At 46.8% G+C, this 21,548-nt stretch overlaps 1 protein-coding gene across 2 annotated transcripts in view; it reads right to left on the bottom strand.

Moving 5' to 3' along the window:
* LRIG2 (leucine rich repeats and immunoglobulin like domains 2) overlaps window positions 1-1,694 on the bottom strand; it is a 54,472-nt gene extending 52,778 nt beyond the window's left edge. The window contains exon 1 of one of the 2 annotated variants that reach the window (XM_040998295.1): window positions 1,314-1,694. In XM_040998295.1, coding sequence (XP_040854229.1) covers window positions 1,314-1,531 — 218 coding nt within the window. In that variant the 5' untranslated portion in view covers window positions 1,532-1,694. The remainder of the gene's footprint in view (window positions 1-1,313) is intronic. The other variant, XM_040998294.1, reaches the window with a different exon arrangement.
* Between the last annotated feature and the right edge of the window lie 19,854 nt (window positions 1,695-21,548).

Raw genomic sequence — 21,548 nt, 5'->3', positions numbered from 1 at the left:
ATAAAATAAATCTATGACACAGCATTACTTTTGATCAGTTTACCTACCAAGGGAGGAACTTTCAAAATAGACCACATTCATTTCAGTTACAGTTAAATGAAGTCATGCTGCTCTTAACCCTGGGCCAGATGTTCTGTCATCATCAGGCGGCTGTTCCAAGAATTTCTCAGGAAAGGGCACTTGCTGCGTCATAGAGATGCTGTGCTAGGATTAAATCACACTACGCCACACAGAGGTAGGGATTTTTAAGCCTGCAGGTGCAGATGTCACTACCATGACCCAACAGAAGCCAACTTACTCTAGTGTGAGTCTGTTTACCAGGTCTGCTTATCCAGGCTAAGCTACTCAGGGAGGTATCTTTGTTTCCCATCTCAATCCATCACCTATTTGCAGGTGCGTAGTTAACATCTGTAACAGAGGCCTTCTCGGTGCATACTATTCCTGGAAAATCTCAACAGCCTGTCCTATTTTAACCACACCTCCAGCTACTCTTTTGAAATGATGACTCCCTTTTCGGAAAGGACTGTATTAGAAGGATGCCAATTAATAAACGCGCTCAGGGAAGCGGCTGAGAAATTAACTGCGCTGGCGGTTAAGAAGGCCTGTAACTGTATCATGCAGTAACTCCTGCTGTTCCCAACACCACCAGGCTCTCCAAGGTGCCTCTAACACAAGCCTGTCAAGATGCAAGCTGACCGGTCGAAACTCCAGGTAGGATTCATGCAACCACTGTACTTGCTTCTTACATGAACATAACCGACGGATCCAGGGGTCCTGGGACACGAGGTAAAGAACTGAAACAAGCACCAGGTCGCTTTGCAAAAACATGAGTGCCGAATCCTCCTTTGACACTCACTCCTGAATTGCTCCAACATGCTATTTTATACAGCTTTCCGGAGCTGGCATTGAAGTTCCTCACACAGGGTGGAATTTGCAACCCTGGACCAAACCCACAGTACCAAACCAACCAACACATAAGAGAATCGCCCACGAGACACACGGTCTGTACCTCTTGGACCATTGTGATCCCCAAACCCACGCGACTGAGGCCCATACCAGCTCAAGCACACACAGCAAAGGAAGCAGCCCAGAGGGAGGGCTCCCCACGCCCGCCCCGCCCCGCTGGACCTGGGACCGGTATCCCTCACACTACCTGTCCCCGCCCCAAGCATCTGCACGCTGCTGACCAGGCTAAGCCTCCAGAAACCTCCACAGCTGCCACTCCAGATTCCTAGCACCCCCACATGGTCCTTGCAAACCAGCCCCTGGTCCCCTGTCCTGCATTCCCCTCCCGCTGGGTCACCCTTACTCACAGGCTGGCCGTGTCGGGGGGCAGCGGGCCCGACAGCGCCCTCCAGCTCGGCGCGGGCAGCTTCCTGCGGCTACAGTCCAGCAGAGGCATGCGGCAAGAGCAGAGCCCGGGGCAGAGGCCGGCTGCAGCGGCGGGCAGCACAAGGGCCTGCACGAGGAAGAGGAGCCGCCACAGGGGTGCGGACCGACACCCCAGGACGCCTAGGGGCGCCGGCGCCATCTTCCAGTCCCCTCTCAGCACCTGGACCTGGCCCAGAAGAGCGGCTCGGCTGCGAGGCTGGCGTCCGCGCGGCCACCCGCAGCCCCGCCGATCGCCTGCACCCGCTCGAGGCAGCTGAGGGGCAGAGGCCGCACGACAGCGGGGGCGGCGGCCCGGGTGACTTCCGACAGAGGCCCCACAGACACCCCCTGGGATGCCCCGCCCCGCGACGCGACGTCCTCACGCACGGGAGCCAGCCAATCGGCGCCAAAGGCGAGCTGGCGTCGGGGGCGGGACGGCGGCGGGGGCGAGGTCGCAGCCGGCGAGCTCCTCCGGAGCGGGGTGCTAAGGTGTACCCTGACTTTGGGGGTACCCCTCTGGACTCTGTCGGCCTTTCCTCCACTGGAGGGCGCGGTGGCTCCGTGAAGAGGGAACCTCGGGGCCAACGGCTGAGTCCAAAGTCCTGAGTAGCGGCAAACCTGCTGTAGTGACAGAAAAATGTATCTTCTTTGGACTCCCTGAAGGGAAAGGCAAGAAGGGTTTGCCTTCTGCCCTAGCTTTGGCCAGGGCGGCCTCCATAGCTCCTTGCTGCTCAAGTGCAGCGCCTGCTGCCCTACCCAAATGGGATAATTCTTTCTCCCAGTGCATAGCTGTTGTTGGAGTGTAGGTTCCTGATGCCCTGGTTTCTAATCCGTGCACCTGCTTCAGCTTCTGTTCTGACTTGCAGTGCAGGTCCAAGTGTATCTTCTTTTCCTTGCCTTGGTCAACACTGTCCTGCTTACCTAGTCTCAGAAAAGCGCCTGGAAGAGGATTATGATTTTTTAAAAAGGGGGTAGGGGGAGGAGGGTTTGAGCAGCCAACAAAGCAAAAACAGAGTATGAGGAAATATTGTATTTATCCCGAAGCAGAGGCTATGGAAATTTACTGGAAATAGGGAAGTCTACCCACATGGCTCACATTCTGCCAGGCATTATATCCAGGTTAGAAATAAGTATTTTAGAGTAATCGTAATGGCTTATCTTTATGTCGTGCATTTTACTGGTCAAAAGGTGTTTGCTGGGGTCAAGGTTTGTAGTGTGGTGGGTTAAGCTGCTTGAGAGGTGTGCGTTCCATGTCAGAGGGCTGTTTCCAGTCCCGAGACCTCTAGTGATGTATCCTGGGAAGCAGCAGGTGAAGATTCCTGTGTATGGGCTCCTGCCAACCCATGTGGAAGACGTGGATGGAGCTCCAGGTTCCTGACGTCAGCCCTGGCTGTGGCAGGCATTTAAGGAATGAGCCAGCAGTTGGAGCTTGGGTGCTGCTGCGTGCTGCTATGCTCTGCCTTTCAAGTAGATGAAAACAAGTCAGTGAACACTAGAAAATCAAGAGGGGCCAGCATTGTGTGTCGTGAATTGAGCCTCCACCTGCAGTGCCAGCATCCCCGCTAACTGGTGATGCGTGTCCTGACTGCCCCACTTCCTGTCCAGCTTGGCAGCAACAGTGGAATATGGTCCAATTGTTTGGGACCAGGCCACTCACGTGGGAGATCCAAATGAAGCCTGGCTCCTGGGTTTGCCCTGGCCCAGGCCTGGCCATGGCAGCCATTTGGGGCATGAACCAGAAGACAGAAGATCTGTCTGTCCCTTTAACTCTAATTCTGCCTTTTAAGTTAAAAATAAAGAAATCTTTAAATACAAATAGAGCATACTCATCTTGTTCCCTTGTTTCATGCTTCAGTGACTGAAGTTGGCAAAAGTTCATGCTGATGAGAAAATAAACCCAGAGAAGTTAGAAAAAATACCTGCTGGCAGAAACAGGGTTGTCTCTAGAATGGATTTTTTTTACTTGAAAATAAAAAACGGGTTGGACAATGACTCAATTGGCTAATTCTCCTTCTACAAGCACCAGCATCCATATGGTTGCTGGTTCAGGTCCCAGCTGCTCCACTTCCCATCCAGCTCTCTGCTTGTGGCCCAGGAAAGCAGTAAAGGATCCTCGGCACGCTGCACCCACATGAGAAATGTTCTGACCATTTGGGGAGTGAGCCAGTAGACAAAAGACCATTCTTGCTATCTCTCCTGCTCTCTGTAAGTCTGCCTTTTCAATAAAAATAAATAAGTCTTAAAATAAATAAATAAATAAATGAAAGGCCCTGGAGGGCCTTCAATTAAAAAAAAAACTAAAAACTAAGCTAGCTAAAAAGATGGTAATGTAGGTCAGAGGGCCAACCCTGCAAATAAGTGAAATCAGTCTTTCCCATGGCAGGTTTGCATGTCCAATTCGGCCTTTCCAAAGCTCCTTTTGCATTGCAAGATGCTGAAAGATTCTCTGGTATCAAGGCCACAGTCAAAGATGAAACCCAAACCAAACTTTTTTTTTTTAATTTTCACTTGGAAGGTGGATTTACAAGGAGGAAGAGATACAGAGAAATCTTCCATCTGCTGATTCAATTCCCAGATGACTGCAATAGCCAGAACTGAACCAATACAAAGCCAAGAGCCAGGAGCTTCCTCCTGGTCTCCCATGTGACTACAGGCATCCAAGGACTTGGGCCATCCTTCACTGCATTCCTAGGCCCTAAGCAGGGAGCTGGATGGGAAATGGAGTAACCAGGACACAAACTGGTACCCATATGGGATGCTGGGACCACAAGACAGAGGATTAGGTTGGTTTCTTTGTTTTAATTGGGATTGCATTGATTTTTAAATGTTTCCTTTATTTTTATTAGAAAGGCAGATCAGATTTATGGGGAAAAAAAAAGAAGAGTCAAAGATCTTTCACCTGCTAGTTTACCCCCAGCGCCCAAGCAGCCACAATGGCCAGAGCTGAGCTGATCCGAAGCCAGGAGCCAGGAGGTTCTTCCGAATTCCCCACTGGGGTGCAGGGTCCTAAGGCTTTGGGCCATCTTCCACTGCCATCCCAGGCCACAAGCAGGGAGCTGGAAAGAAAGTGGAGCAGCTAAGACATGAACTGGCATCCACACGGGATCCTGGCGATTGTAAGAAGACGACTTAGCCATTGAGCCATTGTGTCAGGACCAGGATTAGCTACAGTGCCAATCCCCAAACCAAACTTTTAAAGCCTTGATGGCACAATGTGAGTACCTCCTTGCCTCCTTCTCCTGACTGTGGAGCAGGATGAACAACTTACAGTAAGAATCTGGGCTCAGACGGGGACCCAAGTGGGTCCCCATGCATTATAAGTTCAGACCTTCCCTGTGAAACCATGCCAAATGGGTGCATCCAAGCTTCATGCCCCTAACCTGTGACATCTGAGTCTCCCTAGTCAACAGAATTTTTCCAGTTCTTTGTTCCTCCCTTTTTGTCACTCTGATAGCATCTACAGTGTGCATAATCTTCTAACAAGGTATATTTTCATGTATTTCAAACTCTCTTGTGCCTAAATAAACATCTTTTTTAAAGGATTTACATTATTCTCATTTGCAAGGCAGAGTTACAGAGAGAAGAGACAGAAAGAGCTTCCATCTGCTGCTGCACTCTCTAAATGGCCACAACAGTAAGAGCTGAGCTGATCCAAGCCTGGGAACAAGCAGCTGCTTCCAGGTCTCCTACATGGGTACAAAGGCCCAAGGACTTGAGTCATCTCCTGCTTCTTTCCCAGCTTGTAAGCAGGGAGCTGAATCAGCACTTGATCTGCTGGGCCTCAACCAGCACCAGTATAGCATGCTGGATTCACAGGCTGAGGCTTAGCCTACAATGCCACAGCACAAGCTCCTCCAACAACTTTTTTAAGTACCCCTGTGTTGTCCCATATCGGCTAACACACTACCTGGCACACAATAGACACTTGATAAATGTTCAATTAATGAGTAAATAGTAAAATTGTTTTAAACCCTACATGATAAAATCACTGAAATTTTTCCTTAAAATGTTTCCATTGGTATGAATGTCAATATACACAGCAATAAAGAAAATCACAGCTCTCATATTCTCAGCAAGTACACATTTTAAAATTTTATATTTAATATTGTTTACATAGTTGAAAGGGATGCTCAGACATGTGTGGATACGATCAGGGTGTGTGTGTTGGAAGGGAGTCATGCATGGAGGAAGGTGGGTGGGACAAATGTTTCAATACTTCTATTCTCCTGTGTCCACAGGAAGGAAGGGGAGGGAGCCACTCCTTACTAGCAAACTATATCAGCACCTGGGGATGTGGGACAGTCATTTCATGATGCCTTAAAGACCCCAATGTAGAGAAGAGTGCTCCGAGGGTGATACTTGACTGGGTTTGATAGCCCTAAGCTGTCATCACCTTCATTGTACCAGGCTTGAGAAAACCTGTCCAAGGTCTATTGGCTGACCAAGTCCACCTTAGTGCATCTGCAGGCCCAGGAACATGCTGCAAAGCTTGACTGGGAGAATTGTCCAACCTGTGCTGCTTTCCCAGCCTCTGAAGAGGCACTCACTGTCCTCCACTGGCCTAAATGAGCTGGCCATCATGTCCCCTTTGCACATCTGGACATGCTGTCCACCAAACAGGCAACAGCAACTGAGGAGGCCCAGTCCCAATATGTGCACTTGAAAGTCAGACCGCAAATGCTGTGATTCAGCCTGCTGCCAGCATTTGAGTCCAGTCACCCAGCTGGGGAGTTCCTCAAGAAACCTTTCTGGGGTGACCTCAAGCTTGACTCTTTGGTACCAGTCAGTGCATCTGGTCTCAGTCCCTTGCCTCTCTGCGAATGCAGTGGCCGAGTCTGTAGAAGATCTCAAAAGTTATTCCTCCCCTGTCAAATATGTCCTCAGAGACTCCCACTTGAATATGTGCCCAGACCCCCTTCCCTGGGCAATCTCCTGGGAGTCAGAGTGACATGCTCCAGCCTGGCATTCTCAGCCTTCTCCATGTATCTTTAAAAAAAAAAAAAAGGTTGGGCAACTTTTCTGGCACACTGGTATAGTTAAAACAAATTTGGCATTAACCAAGTCCAGAACGCCCGCCAGCCATTAGCTGCTTTTCTCCCAGCTGTGTAACACTTGCCTAGGTACACAGCAACCTAGGCAGTTGTCTGCTGCTGGAGGGTAAATACCAATTTTTAACAGGTCTTAGTGAATCCTTTCTCACTAACAACGGAATAAAATGTCTTTATAATCATTGCCCGAAAATTGTCTAAAGTTTTGTTTGTTCTTAATTTGAAAAAGTGACAAAGAGTGTCAAAGAAGAGACCAAGAGAGAGAGGTTTTCTAGCTACTGGTTCATGCCCTAAATGTCCACAACAGTCAAGGCTATGCCATGTCAAAGTCCAGAGTCAGGAACTCCATCCAGGTCTCCCACAAACATGGGAAGAACCCAAGTACTCCTGCCATTGTCTGCTGCTTCTAGGTGCATTGGCAGGAGTCCAGACCAAAAGTAGAGACAGAACTCAAATCCAGGTAATTCAGTAAAGGATGTGGTCACCCATAGCATCTTTGCATCTTTTTTTTTTTTTAAGATTTCTTTTTTTTTTTTTTTTTTTTTTGGAAAGGCAAATATACAGAAGAGGAGAGATAGAGAGGAAGATCTTCCATGTGATGGTTCACTCCCCAAGTGACCGCAACGGCTAGAGCTGAGCCAGTCTGACGTCAGGAACCAGGAGCTTCTTCCAGGTCTTCCACATGGGTGCAGGGTCCCAAGGCTTTGGGCTGGCCCCAACTGCTTTCCCAGGCTACAAGCAGGGAGCTGGATGGCAAGTGGGGCCACTGGGATTAGAACCAGCGACCATATGGGATCCTAGCACATGCAAGGCGAGGACTTTAACCACTACACTATCGCACCGGGCCCCATCCATAGCATCTTAAGCTGCTAGTTAACGCCTGCTTCTGTGTATAGCTATTTGAGAGCCAGAGGGACAGAGCTAGAGAGCAGGCTTCCATCTACTGGCCTACTGCCCAAATTCACATAATAGCTGAGCTGGGCCAGGCTGAAACCAGGAGCCAGAAATGCAGTGTGCTTTCCCAGGGGGTGGCAAGTGAGCCGTCACCTGCTCCCTCTCACAGTGTGTATTAGCAGGAAGCTGGACTGGAAGCAGAGTAGCTGTAACTTAATCTAGCACTCTAATATGGAATATGGATATAAACATTACAGTACAATACCAGGGTTTAGCAAATTTAAAAAATGCTTTTTTAAGATTTATTTTTATTGAAAGGCAGATTTACAGAAGAGAGAGAGAGGATATCCTATCCTCTGGTTCACTCTCCAAATGGCTCTCCACAATGGCTGGAAGTGAGCCAATCCGAAATCAGGAACCAGGACTTCTGAGTCTCCAATGTGGGTACAGGGTCCCAAGCATTTGGGTCATCCTCAGCAGCTTTCCCAGGCCATGAGCAAGGAGGTGGAAGGGTAGTGGGGCAGCTAGGACACAAACCGGTGTTCATGTAGGATGCTTGCACTTTGCAGGCTGGTGCTTAGCCAGTTGAACCTCATCAGCTGCTCAAAACTGCTTTAAAAACAAAACAAAACAACACCCAAAACTACCCAGTTTAGATCTTCTGTTTCAGACCTTGATGTAGACCCAACCCTTTTCAAATGGAGCCGAGCTAGCTCCCATTGTCTCAGGTCATTACTCTATGCAAAGTCAAAGCTAACTAACTGAATAAGTTCCATTCCCTCAAGCTAGAAACCTCAGGAAAATGCACTTTCCCCCTTTGTTTCCTGCCACATCTCAGCAGTCACTGGACTCTGTTGATGTCCCCTGTGGGAGGCCTCAGAACTTTCCCTGCCTCTCCATTGCCACTTTGTTCAGACCTTCATCTCTCATGACTACAATTGCAATCACTTACGAACTTTCTGGTCTTTCGGTCTCTCCTCCCATCCTCTAAAAATCCCTGAAATAATCTTTCCAAATCATACCAATTTAAGTGTGTTTTTAGCTTCTCTCTACACAAAAGTGTATCATAATACAACATTCTGTGTGTCTCCTAATGTTTTGTAATGTTTTGAAAAATCGAAAAAAAAAATGATTTCTCATTACCTATAATTTTTTTTAATTACAAAAAATTGGTCCTAGAATTTTTTATTCTTATATAAGCAATACCCAATCCAACTAACATTTCCCATATTTTATCACTATTGTTTGTATCTCAGCCATCAGTTTGTGTGAAAGATGGGACTGAGGGCAAAACTGACCAGGCAGCTGAATTCACCAGTAGATATGTTGAACGGTACAAGTGACAAATTGAAACTGACCCCGTACTGGCTGGTACCAAAGAGTCAAGCCTGAGGTCACCCCAGGAAAGGTTTCTTGGGGAACTCCCCAGCTGGGTGACTGGACTCAAATGCTGGCAGCAGGCTGAATCACAGCATTTGCAGTTTGACCTTCAAGTGCACATATTGGGACTGGGCCTCCTCAGTTGCTGTTGCCTGTTTGGTGGACAGCATGTCCAGATGTGCAAAGGGGACATGATGGCCAGCTCACTTAGGCCAGTGGAGGACAGTGAGTGCCTCTTCAGAGGCTGGGAAAGCAGCACAGGTTGGACAATTCTCCCAGCCAAGCTTTGCAGCATGTTCCTGGGCCTGCAGATGCACTAAGGTGGACTTGGTCAGCCAATAGACCTTGGACAGGTTTTCTCAAGCCTGGTACAATGAAGGTGATGACAGCTTAGGGCTATCAAACCCAGTCAAGTATCACCCTCGGAGCACTCTTCTCTACATTGGGGTCTTTAAGGCATCATGAAATGACTGTCCCACATCCCCAGGTGCTGATATAGTTTGCTAGTAAGGAGTGGCTCCCTCCCCTTCCTTCCTGTGGACACAGGAGAATAGAAGTATTGAAACATTTGTCCCACCCACCTTCCTCCATGCATGACTCCCTTCCAACACACACACCCTGATCGTATCCACACATGTCTGAGCATCCCTTTCAACTATGTAAACAATATTAAATATAAAATTTAGAGCCTGGCGTAGTAGCCTAGTGGCTAATATCTTCACCTTGCACGCCTGAGATCCTATATGGGCACCAGTTCTAATCCCGGCAGCCCCACTTCCCATCCAGCTCCCTGCTTGTAGCTTGGTAAAGCAGTCAAGGATGGCCCAAAGCCTTAGAACCCTGCACCTACATGGGATACCCAGAAGAAGTTCCTGGCTCCTGGCTCTGGATCAGCACAACTCTGATCGTTGCAGCCGCTTGGAGAATAAATCATTGGATGGAGGATCTTCCTCTCTGTTTGTCCTCCTCTCAGTATATCTAATTTTCCAACAAAAATAATTTTTTTAAAGAAATAAAATTTTAAAATATGTATTATTAAGAATATGAAAGTTAATTCTGTGATTCTCTTTATTACTGTATAAAATGACATTCATCCCAATGAAAACATTTTGAAGAAAATAATTTCACAATCTACTTATTCATTGAATATTTATTGTTTTTTATATGCCAGAAAGTGATGACAAGATAGTAGGATAGACAAATAGTCTTACAGAAAAAAATAGAGTCCAGAATTAAAGTCATGTACACAAGGATAGTTAACATAAGGCAAAGGTCAATTACAAATCAGTAAGGGAGGGGCTAATCAGCACGTATGCTGAGACAACGTATTATTTACCCGAGAATATTAAGACTTCCAACTCACACTTTCATGAGCATGAGACTAGAGTTTTATTTATAAAGAGCTAAATGTAAGGGACCCACACCATGGCTTAATAACCTAACCCTCCACCTATGGTACCATCATCCCAAAAGGGTACCAGTCAAGCCCCAGCTGGTCCACTTCCAACCCAGCTCCCTGCTAATGCACCTGGGAAAGCAGCGGAGAATGGCTGGAGTCTGTGGACGCCTGCACCCATGTGGGAAATTTGGGAAAAAGCCCTGCCTATTGTGGTCATTTGAGGAATGAACCAGCAGATGGAAGATATCTTTCTCTGTTTCTCTCTATAAATCTGCCTCTCAAAATAAATAAATAAATAAAAAAGAATAACAAATAAAAAATGCATTTTTAAAAAAGTTATAAATTAGAATCAACCTAAATATCCACCAACAATAAAGGAGGTAAATGGTACAATTATTTTAATCAGAAAATTTTTAATATTTAAATGGAGCTGGAAATGTGAACTAACCTGATCTAATCTTCATCCATTGAATGTATGTGTGTAAATATCACACTGTATTCCATAAGTATTATACAAAGAAAATAATATTTTAAATATATTTTAATTAAAGGCAAAGGCAGGAGTAGTATGGAAGTCTCAAAACTTAATGGTAAGGCCCGGCGCGGTGGCGCAAGTGGTTAAAGGTCCTCGCCTCGCATGCCCGGGATCCCATATGGGCGCCGGTTCTAATCCCGGCAGCCCCGCTTTCCTTCCAGCTCCCTGCCTGTGGCCCGGGAAAGCAGTCGAGGACGGCCCAAAGCTTTGGGACCCTCCACCCGCGTGGGAGACCCGGAAGAGGCTCCTGGCTTCGGATCGGCATAGTATCGGCCCGTTGCGCTCACTTGGGGAGTGAATCATCGGACGGAAGATCTTCCTCTCTGTCTCTCCTCTCTGTATATCCGCCTTTCCAATGAAAAAATAATAAAAATAAATCTTTTAAAAAAAAAACTTAATGGTAAAATGAAAAAAAAAAGCAAAACATTGACAGATAAGGACAGTGCTTAAATGACACATAGTTCTGGGGCTGGTACAGTGACATAACAGGCTAATCATGTGCCTGTGGCGTCAGGATCCATATAGACGCCAGTTCCAGTCCCAGCTGTTCTACTTCTAACCCAGCTGCCTGATTATGATCAGGGAAAGCAGCAAAGGATCACCCAAGTCCTTGGCCTCTGCACACACCAGGGAGACCCAGAAAGAAGTACCTAGCTCCTGGTTTTGGATCAGCTCAGCCCTGGCCATTGCAGCCATTTGGGGAATAACAGATGCGTGATTCTCTCTCTCTCTCTGCATAAAATCTGCCTTTTTAAATAAAGATAAATAAATATATTTTTTAAAATAGAAAACTTAAACATAATACACACAGTTCCAAATATGCAAAATCTACTAGGTAAAAACCGACACTGTGGTACAGTAAGTTAAGTTGCCCACATGACAGATCAGAGTCCCAATTCAAGACCTGCCTGCTCTGCTTCCAAACCAGTTTGCTGCTAATGCTCTGGGGAAAGCAGCACATGATGGCACAAGTACTTGCCTGGATCCTTGCCTCTCACATGGGAGAACTGGATGGAGTTTAGGTTCCTGGCTTTTACCTGGTACAGCTTGGCTATTGCAGCCCTTAGAGGGAGAAACCAGCAATTAGAGGATCATCTCTTTACGTCTCTGTCACTCTGTCTTTTGAGTAAATAAATAAGTACATAAGACCCGGTGTGATAGACTAGTGGCTAAAGTCCTCGCCTTACAGCCACCAGGATCCCACATGGGCGCTGGTTCGTGTCCTGGCTACTCCACTTCCCATCCAGCTTTCTCTTTGTGGCCTGGGAAAGCAGTGGAGGACAGCCCAAAGCCTTGGGACCCTGCACCCGCGTGGGAGACCCGGAAAAAGCTCCGGCTCAGCTCTGGCTGTTGCGGTCAGTTAGGAAATGAACCCATGGATAGATATTTCTGTCTGCCTCTCCTCTCTCTGTAAATGTGCTTTGCCAATAAAAATGTAAAAAACCAAGCAACCAAACCAATGAAAAACAAGTTGCCCAAATGACCAGCTCATTGGCCACATTCCTGACACATATACAGTAACAATTATAACAACATATGTGTTTTTTTGGTTGGGTAGATGGGGATGGTGGAGATTATAAGGCAAAGCAGTGAAAAAACAAAAACAAAACAAGAAAACCCACAATGGCATTTGGCACACTCTCCTTGGTCTGAAGCCAGCACAGAAGCTCTTAATGCCAGGTGGTGAGCAGGAGTGTTGATAGCAGAGCAGTCAGGAACCAGGTATCAGCACTACGAGTGTCATGTGAACCTCTTTCTGCCCCCACTCCCTAAATATAAGCCTGAAGACCTAAGTATATGTAATTGGTTGGGAAAACGACTGGGCTGACTTCTCATCAAACTATAACCCCACTGCTCCCCCATTCCCACTGCCTCACTCAACCCTACCGCCACCTTGTCACAAACTTCAGTTTCCCTCCTGCAGGTTGCAGAGAACAGAGCTGAAACTACTGACCTTCATTCTGTACCCAGCCACTAACCCAGTTCGGAGCTGCTTGGCCTTCTGGGCTCACCTGCAGCAAGTCCTTTCCTCTTATTCTCTACTGGCTGGACCATTGCCACTCCCGGGGCCTGCTCCTGGATGCTGCCAGGGCTGGGAGGGAAGCCACTCTAGCTGGGGCACGGGTGAGGGCTTAATGGGCTCTTGGGAATCTCAGCCTTCGGATGTTCTCAGCAATCAACAGGGGCAGTCGTGCGTTTCTGAAACCTCCAGCCTCACCCGATTTGCCACCCACCCGGGCCGGGTGACTGAGAGCCTAGAGACCTTGTGTGCGTGCCTGCCTGCATGTGCGTGCATGCCCAAAGCAGGTGTTGGGGGAGGAGCTGAAGGGCAGTGGATGGAAGAGGGCCAGAGGCCACAGGCTGGTCATTATCTCTAGGGCAGCACCTTCTTGTCCTTGAATGGGACTGTGATGCTCTGCCAAACAGCCCAGCCCCTGCACTTGGTCTAATGAAGTCCTCACTGATTATCCTGCTAGTGTCCCAAGAGACTGGGCCCAGGGAGGCCCATTGCCGACCAATTCCACGTCCTCATTCTGCTGCCCTGTGGCACTAAGGCAGCCCCACTGCTCCTCCACCCTCTCATTTCCCTCATCACCCACCCACACCTCGTTCCCAAGGGACCCGGTTCCTGGGGCTGAACTGTGATGACAGGCATGGTTTATTAATCAGACTAATGAGGAGACCAGGCAAGGAGAGAGGAAGAAGCTGGAAGAGTGAGATGGAGGGGGTGCAGATGGAAGCCCCCTAGAGCACAGGCCAACAGAGCCAGACCCCAGACGAAAAGCAGCAGCTCACACTCTAAGCATTCGGGGGGGACTGACAAGGTGGCTTTGCAGCTCCCCTGTCCTGTGTGGGAAATGTAGTACACTGTCAGCAGCAGATAAGAGCCCCATCCCCCAGTGCTGTGTCCTATGTGTTTTACTGTTCCATGCATGTCATCTCACTTACCCTTCACAAACTTTATACGGTAGAAATCCTTAGATTCCCTTTGCTGCAGAAAGAACTGACATCTCAAGAGCTTTGCCCAAGTCATACTCTAAGAAGTAATAGAGGCAGGACTTAAGCCCAGACAATCTGACTTCAGAGCCATCTCTGACCCACCATTACAGCAGGGAGCCACAGGGAATGAGGCTCAAGGCAGAAAAACAGGTGGCAGTTGTTGAACGTGCCTCTGTATCAGGCAGAGAGCTGAGTCATTTACAGGGGGCAACACCTGCAACCTGCTGCGGACAGGTGATGTTTCTTTTCCTGCTTTACCCAAGGAGAGCTATGCCCAGAGAGGTGAAGACTTGTGCCTGCGGCCACACAGCATCACAGCAGAGTGTGCCAAGCTGTCTTCCTGGCTACAAGGCTCAGCTTCTGGCCTCACCACACTGCCTCTCTTCAGGACGTTCCCTTTACCCTGAGTTCCTGTAAGCATCTCCCAGCAGGAACTGTGGGATGGTCTCCCTTTCTGTAGAGGAAGTGGGACCTTGACAAAGCAGGATTAGGACCGCCATGGCCTTAGCCCTTGAACTGAAGCTCTACCCAAGTGTGGAAGGCAAGCTGCCAGGGTATGGGATTCCTTCAGATCAACCTGCCCACCCAGGCAGAAGTGTGGAGTTGTGAACAGTATGACATTGATCTTGGCATTGAAAAATGCTGTTCTTATTATTTTATTTTAAAAGTAGTTCTCATTCATTGCTTCACTTCTCAAATGCCCAATGGCAAGCCAAAGCCAGAACACAGGAAGTAAATTCAGGTGTCGAGGGATATGGGGAAGGGGAATGCAAGAACTTAGCCACCCCTTGTTGCCACCAGGGTGTGCATTTGTAGGAAGTTGGGATTGGAAGTATAGCAGTGGGTCTGGAACAATGGTGACTCAGTGGCTGAATCCTCGACTTGCAAGCAACAGGATCCCATATGGGGGCCAGTTTCTGTCCCAGCTACTCCACTTTAAATCCAGTTCCCTGCCTCTGGCCTGGGAAAGCAGTCAAGGAAGGTCCAAAGCCTTGGGACCCTGCATGTCCTGCATTTGGGAAACGTGGAAGAAGCTCCTGGCTCCTGGCTTCTGATTGGCTCAGCTCTGGCTGTTGATGTTACTTGAGGAGTGAATCAACAGATGGAAGTTGTTTCTCTGTCTCTCCTTCTGTCTGCAAAAATCAGCTTTTCTAATAAAACAAAAAAGTGCAGGAACTTGAGATATCCTATATAGAATGTCATGTCCCAAGAAACTTAACCTCTTCTCTCTCCCCAGCATGTTAAGGTTTAAATGTGATTTCTGTCGGTGCGGACAACAAAGTAATCTACATTGGCAGCTGTGCCCTTCCTGTTTGTCCTCCTCAAGTGGTTCCAGCTGACCAGCCACTGGGAACCTGCTGCTTAAGCAGCTGGACACGTGGGGCAAAACAGCACGAGGGGGTAGGCCAGGAGGGGTCACGCCCTGCCGGGACCAGGAGCCGGCCTTGGCCTAGCTGAGAGCCCAGGAGAACAGCTCCGGTGCCCGTCTAGCTGCCCTCTGCCCTAGGCTTATTTCACTTTCACAAAAAAATTATAAATGCTGTATGCTCCTGCAAAACCCAGAGGAGAATCTAGGAGCAGTTTGGCCTGCCCTTCCAGACATCCCTCCCCTCCACTGGTAACCATTTGTTGTCTTTTGGGGACTTTTTCTGTGAAAATCTTGCCACAAACAAGGTGGATGGTTGAGTAGCTTGTTTTGCTTTTGGTTTTGATTTTCTAGTTCAAAATGGGAGTGATATATTGATCTTCAATTTGATATCTAGATTCCAAGGGTTTTTTTTATACAATTTTGCATAAAAAGTGATGTCTCCAACCCAAGCCAACAATGAATTATTTTGTAGTTCAAACAAACAAACAAAACCAGCATGCTAATGTGTGCATCGTAGAAAAGCCTCTCCCACGCTCCCTGTCCTACTATCTTTTAGCCTGCTTCTGACAATATTGCTGACCTTTAGCCCCTGCTCCTTCTAGAGAAGTCCAGAAGCTCAGCAGCAAAGGTGACGTGGGAAGAGAAGGCGTTCAGGGCTCATTCGAGAGTGCCACAGCGGTCCGACATTACTCTCAACAAGATGAACCCATATGTCACTTATGTTTGCTGAAGTTCTCATGCTAGCTTACTAGCTGGCAAAAAATGTTTAGGCAAGACTTTCTGCTAGGTGTGGAATCTCACCCAAGCCTCTGATAATCATGTGAGAGAAAATAACAACAAAACAAGGACTGCAGACTACTAATAGGGGATTGGACAAAATGGGAAGTGAGGTCACAGTGTCAGCTCAAAGTGTTCTCTCTCCTGTATTACATCCATAACTTTTATACATGCATAAAATATAGGTGTGTGTTTCTAGATATAAATTCTAAGTACAAATACCCTACCAATGTAATTTCTGAACACATCCTTAGATCACACCCCATTTTATACATGCAGATCTATACTCAGGATAATGTGAATATGTGCAATACGAGGACTATAACAGGGCACCAAGATATGGTTTAAAAACAAAACCTCACCTAAATGTGATTTGGCCAGCCCTGACCACGCCCCAGGCGTGTCAGGAACTAAAGAGGATTGTGAAACATTGAACTATAAATGGAATATGCTAAAGTTCTGGTTCTAGACCAAACAATGACTAACAAGGATCAAGTGTGTAGAGCTGGGAAACCATTGAGTTCAAGTCCATCTGAGATATGCGATCTTGCTCTGCTGAGTGAGGTTCTCTAGCTCTCAGATCTTTTCATCTGTGAAAAAGAGACATAATCACTATTTTATAAGGTTGTTGGATGGAGGGAGTGAAATAGCATATGTAAAATTCCTTGCAATGTGCTTGGGATATTCTTGTTATGTACAACTATTTTTCTTCTTGTGTGTTTTTCTATTGTCTTAGTTCATTTTCAATTGCTATAACAAAATACCTGAGGCCAAGTAATTTGTAAGAATAGGGGTTTAGTGGAAGTTGGGGCTGAAAACAGAATCAACCCAGCAATTGCAACCACCAGCTGATCAGGGCGATGGACTGTGCCGGGCCCTGTACTTGCTAGCACATACAAGAATCTGGTTTGAGAACACCTCAGACAGAGTTTCTTTGGAGATCTCCCCAATCAAAATGCTGGACTCAGAACCGTAACCAAGAAAAGAGAGAAGACAGAACAGGTCAGTCAACCATCTCAGCTATATGCTGGCAGCGAAATACAGGGCAAATGGAGACTCTATAATGGACTATGTCAATTAATGGATTCTTTAATGACCTCATAGTGCTTGGAGTGGCAAGATTGGCAGCGATTCATAACTGTTGAAATATCAAAACCACTTGAGCAAGAACCTCAGAGCATGCCCTACATCCAGGACCTGGGGAGGGTGGGAAATTGGGTGGGCCTTCTCCTTTAATACCCCCCTTTAAACATGATGGAAACAATATGGAAATAATAATCTTACCCACTTTCCTATTGCCCTGGAACCTTTTTACCCCAATTAACTATGTAAAGATTGTCAAAATATAATTTTAAAAAAGAGGATTTTAATATTGACACTTAAAAAAAAAGAATAGGGGTTTATTGAGGATGACATTGTAGCACAGTGGGTTAAGCCACTGTCCGCAGTGTTGGTGTTCCATATGGTCCCTGGTTCTTTTCTAAGCCAGCTCCCTGCCAATGCACATGGGAAGATGGCCCAAGTGCTTGTGCACCTGCCACTCACAAGAGAGACATTGATGGAGTCCCAGACTCCTAGCTTCAGCCTGGCCCAGTGTGGCCATTGTGGGCATTTGGGGAGGGAACTAGCTGATTAAATCTCTTTCTCTCCCTCTTTCTCTTTCTCTCTGTCTGTCTATATATATAACTCTGCCTTTCAAACAATATAAGTTATAAACAATCTTTTTAAAGAACAGGAATTTATTCAGCTCATGATTCTTTAGGCTGAGAAATCCAAAAACATTGCTCTGGTGTCTGTAGGACCTTCCGGCTGCATTGCCACACAGCATAGGGCATCATATGTCAAGACAGCAAAGGAGCTGGAGCCCTCTTGACAAATATGTATTTAGATTTGTTTATTAGAGCGACAGTGAGAAATGAAAGAGAGAGAGGAAAGAGAGAGAGCCTATCTATGGTTCTCTCCCCAGATGCTGGAAACAGCCAGGGCTGGGGTCAGGCGAAAGCCAGGAACCAGGAAGACAATCCAGATCTCCTGTCCAGGCGGCTGGGATTCCCAACTACTTGAACTATCCCTTCTGCCTCCTCAGATCTGCACTGACTGGAAGCTGGGATCAGGAGTCAGAGCCAGAGATGGAATCCAGGGACTCAAGATGTAGTGCATACATTTCACAGACATTAGGCAAAATGTCTGCCCCAGTGAACTCAATTTTATAAGGAAGCGTTGATCCCTTAGTCTATGAGTAGATCAGTTCATTCAGAAGAGCAGAATTGTCATGGCCCAATCACCTTCAGAAGTACCTAGCTCTCAAATACCATTAACACATGACTTTGAGAAGTTAAGTTTCCATTACATCAACTCTGGTATTAACACATTCCAACTATAGCACCACTATTATCCTTATTTGTTTAGAGTCAACATCAGTCAGCTGGACAGAAAACTAAGCCCACGATTGAAGAAGTGGCAAGAATAAAAGATGAAAGCAGTGCTCCCCAGCCATGGCTACTCAGGAGAATCACCTGGTGAACAGCAAACGAAACGCTGAGCTCAAAGCCGAGGAAAGCAATACTGTGAAAGAGTTGAGCATCACTGGAGTAAACAGAAGCTGTCTTGAGCATAAGGTTTCCAGAGCTCCTAAGAACCCACAGATGAGGTTCTGTGAGAATCAAGGTATTGAGCTGGCAAATCCTCTGTAGCTCTGTAACAGGACGGTGCAGAGCGATTGCTAAGTGACCCTTCCTATTTCCCAGCAGGCAGTCTGCAGTCTCAGACAAGCCAACATCAGGGGCGATGCAGCATACTCCTAAAGGCTAAGGTAATCAGAAAGCAGGCATGTTGTAGTGCACCATCGCCCTGTTGCTGTGGCTGCTTGGCTTAGAAAGCATGCGTGTAGCCTAGGTTGTTGCCATCAGGATGGCTCTTAGCTCTGTTGTTTGGGATGAAGATGTTGTCTTGCCTGCTGAGCAGCAATGAGAGGCAGGTGGCTCTGGAAACTGTGGTTAGCCATCTTGGGGGCCCCAGAGGCAGTGGGCTTCAGCACGAAGACAGCAGAGAAAACGAGATCTCACCTTGTTTAGAGCCAGCTGCCACTGGGCTTCCCAGCATCAGAAAGTAACAAACCGCTAATCCAAGTATATTTCTCAGTTAGTTGAAACCAAAAGCCTACCAAGAACACCATGCGTGTCCTTCCTTGTGCAGGCAGCGAGACCAACAGGCAGGGCAACAGGCCGAGCATTTTTCCTGTGTTATAGGAAAGCAGCCAAGGATTTGCTAGAGTTTATTCCTGCCTATTCCAGAACCCACAGCATAAAGCTGACTTCCCGCAACAAAAGCAAATAAATTATAAAAAGAGGTGTCCCTCCCTTCTTTCAAAGTGATGAACAGTTGAACTTCAGGGTCTTAAGTTTCCCATGTTAAGCACATGAGTCCCAGCAGCACCATGGGGCAGCTTTGCCTCTGTCACTCTGCGCACACACTGCCCAGGGTTCCTCAGGAACCAGCAGAACTTCTCTCAAGCTGCTTCCTGTCTCATCTTCCCTGTGCCATCCCATGCCCTTCCCAAATGACTTGCTTTTCCCCAAACCTGCCATGCTTTGTTTCAGTCTCTGCTGCCTATCATGCAGGTTAGTTCCCTTTACCTGCCGTACCCTCTCAACTGTCTGTCCCTCAAGACCCACAAAATGGCCTCTTTCCCCAGGCAGGGCTGGGGTTCTTTCTTCGTCTCCATGCTGGTTTGCACTTGCCTTCATCAGAGTGCTGATCATGTGGTAGGGTCCAAGTGTCAAGTGTTTCTGTACAGTCTCCCCCAACTGACCATGAGTGCCTCTAGGACAAGGTTACAGTGATAGATAAGCAAAATGATTGTGGAAGAATCTAAAATCAAATCCCAGCTCTGCCACATATAACTCTGCAATCTAAGGTACAATATCCTCTTTTAAAATTTAATTATTTCCACTTTTTAATTTGAAAGGCACAGGTACAAAGAGAGATCTTTCATCTGCTGACTTTACTCTCCAAATGCCTGCAACAGCCAGAGTTGAACCAGGAGGAAGAAGTCAGGAGTTTTAGGTCTCCTGCACCAGTGGCAGGGACCTGAGCCCTCGGGCCATTACCTGCTGCTGCCCAAGGTGTGTGCATTCGCAGGAAGCTGGCATCTGAACCCAGGAATTCTGATGTGGGGTACAGGCAACCCAAATGACATCTGAAACGCCGCCCCAACCCATTTTTCAACTTAATCTCTTCAGCAGTAAGATGGGGACTAAAAACAATATTGATAGTTTAGATGGGTGCTAGAATTAAATAGAAATCCTCCATCTAAAGTCCCCTGGCACAGAACAGTTCACAGGTTGACTCACAAGGTAGTATTACAATGAATGGCCACAACTAGTATCCATCCTGCTATTGGGCCTGTTCTCAGCACTAAACACATGTTGTCAAGAGTGCACCAAGTCTGAGTTTCTTAACCTGATGACCTCTGTTTTAATCTCCGAGGAGCAGAATGCTATTCTCTGGTCTGTGCTAGTCCATAGACTGACCCCAAGCAAAAGAAACATAAAATCATTGACAGAGCTTAGAGATCAGCCCTTTCCATTCTCAGTAATTAGGCCACCTCTCAACATTCCTCCCCACAACAGTCTTTTTTTGTTCTGCATGCAACCTATTTGGAAGCAGTTTGCCACATCCATTGATTTTTAGACTCAAGACAACCTGATGCTTTGTGCCCATGTGAACAGTTTTATTTCTTTAAGACACTTTGTTCCAATCTGTGGGGTTTTTTTCCCTAAAAAATTTGGACAGCACAGAAAAGGAAAGTTAAGTCTCCTTTCCATAGCCCTAGCTTCAAAACTAATTATCATGGTTTCCCATTATTTCCTTTCATATTTTTTCTTTTTAATTAGTTTTTAGTATTTTTTAAAACAATTCTTTTTATTAGAAAGTCAGACTTACTGAGTAAAGAAGACAGAAAGATTTTCCATCTCTGGTTCACTTCCCAAATGGCTACAATGGCAGGAGCTGAGCCAGTCCAAAGCCAAGAGCCAAGACCTGCACCCAGATCTCCCATGTGGGTGTAGAGGCCCAAGAACTTGAGCCTTCCTCTACTGCTCTCCCAGGCCATAAATAGGGAGCTGGATCTGAAGCAGAATAGCCAGGACACATGAGAGTGGAGGACTCAACAGTTGAATCATCACTCCAGCCCCCAAATTTTTAGCATTTAGAAAGTATAAAAGGCATACCATAGACTAGGTGTATTTAAAACCCACCATTTATCAATTTTGACCAATGTCAAATCACTTACATTGGCATCATTAGAAATGCACTAGCCAGGTGCCTGTATTGTGACACAATGTGTTAAGCTGCTGCTCATGACCCTGGCATCTCAGAGTGCTGGTTCAAGTTCTGGCTACCCTGCTTCTAATCCAGCTTCCAACTAAGGTGTCTGGGAAGGCAGCAAGTGAAGGCAGAGGTGCTTGGGTTCCTGACACCCATGTGGGAAAACCAGAAGGAGTTTTAGGATCCTAGCTTCAGCCTTTTCAGTCCAGGCTTTTATTTATTTTTTTTTCTTTTTCTTATAAGACAATTTGGTTTTTTCTTTTTTTTTTTAATGTATTTATTTTTGATGGAAAGGAAGCTTTTATAGAGAGGAGAAACAAAGATCTTCCATCCAGTAGATCACTCCCCAAGTAGCCACAATGGCCCCAAGCTGAGTCAGGAGCCAGGTGCAGGGTCTGAAGACTTTGGGCTGTCCTGGACTGACTTCCCAGGCCACAGGCAGGGAGC

The sequence above is a fragment of the Ochotona curzoniae genome, unplaced genomic scaffold (genome assembly GCF_017591425.1).
Source record: "Ochotona curzoniae isolate NIBS_2020 unplaced genomic scaffold, NIBS_Ocur_1.0 scaffold_1037, whole genome shotgun sequence".
Classification (NCBI taxonomy): Eukaryota; Metazoa; Chordata; class Mammalia; order Lagomorpha; family Ochotonidae; genus Ochotona; species Ochotona curzoniae.
The sequence above is the reverse complement of the archived record's forward strand: the minus strand, read 5'-3'. Positions and strand labels throughout refer to the sequence as shown.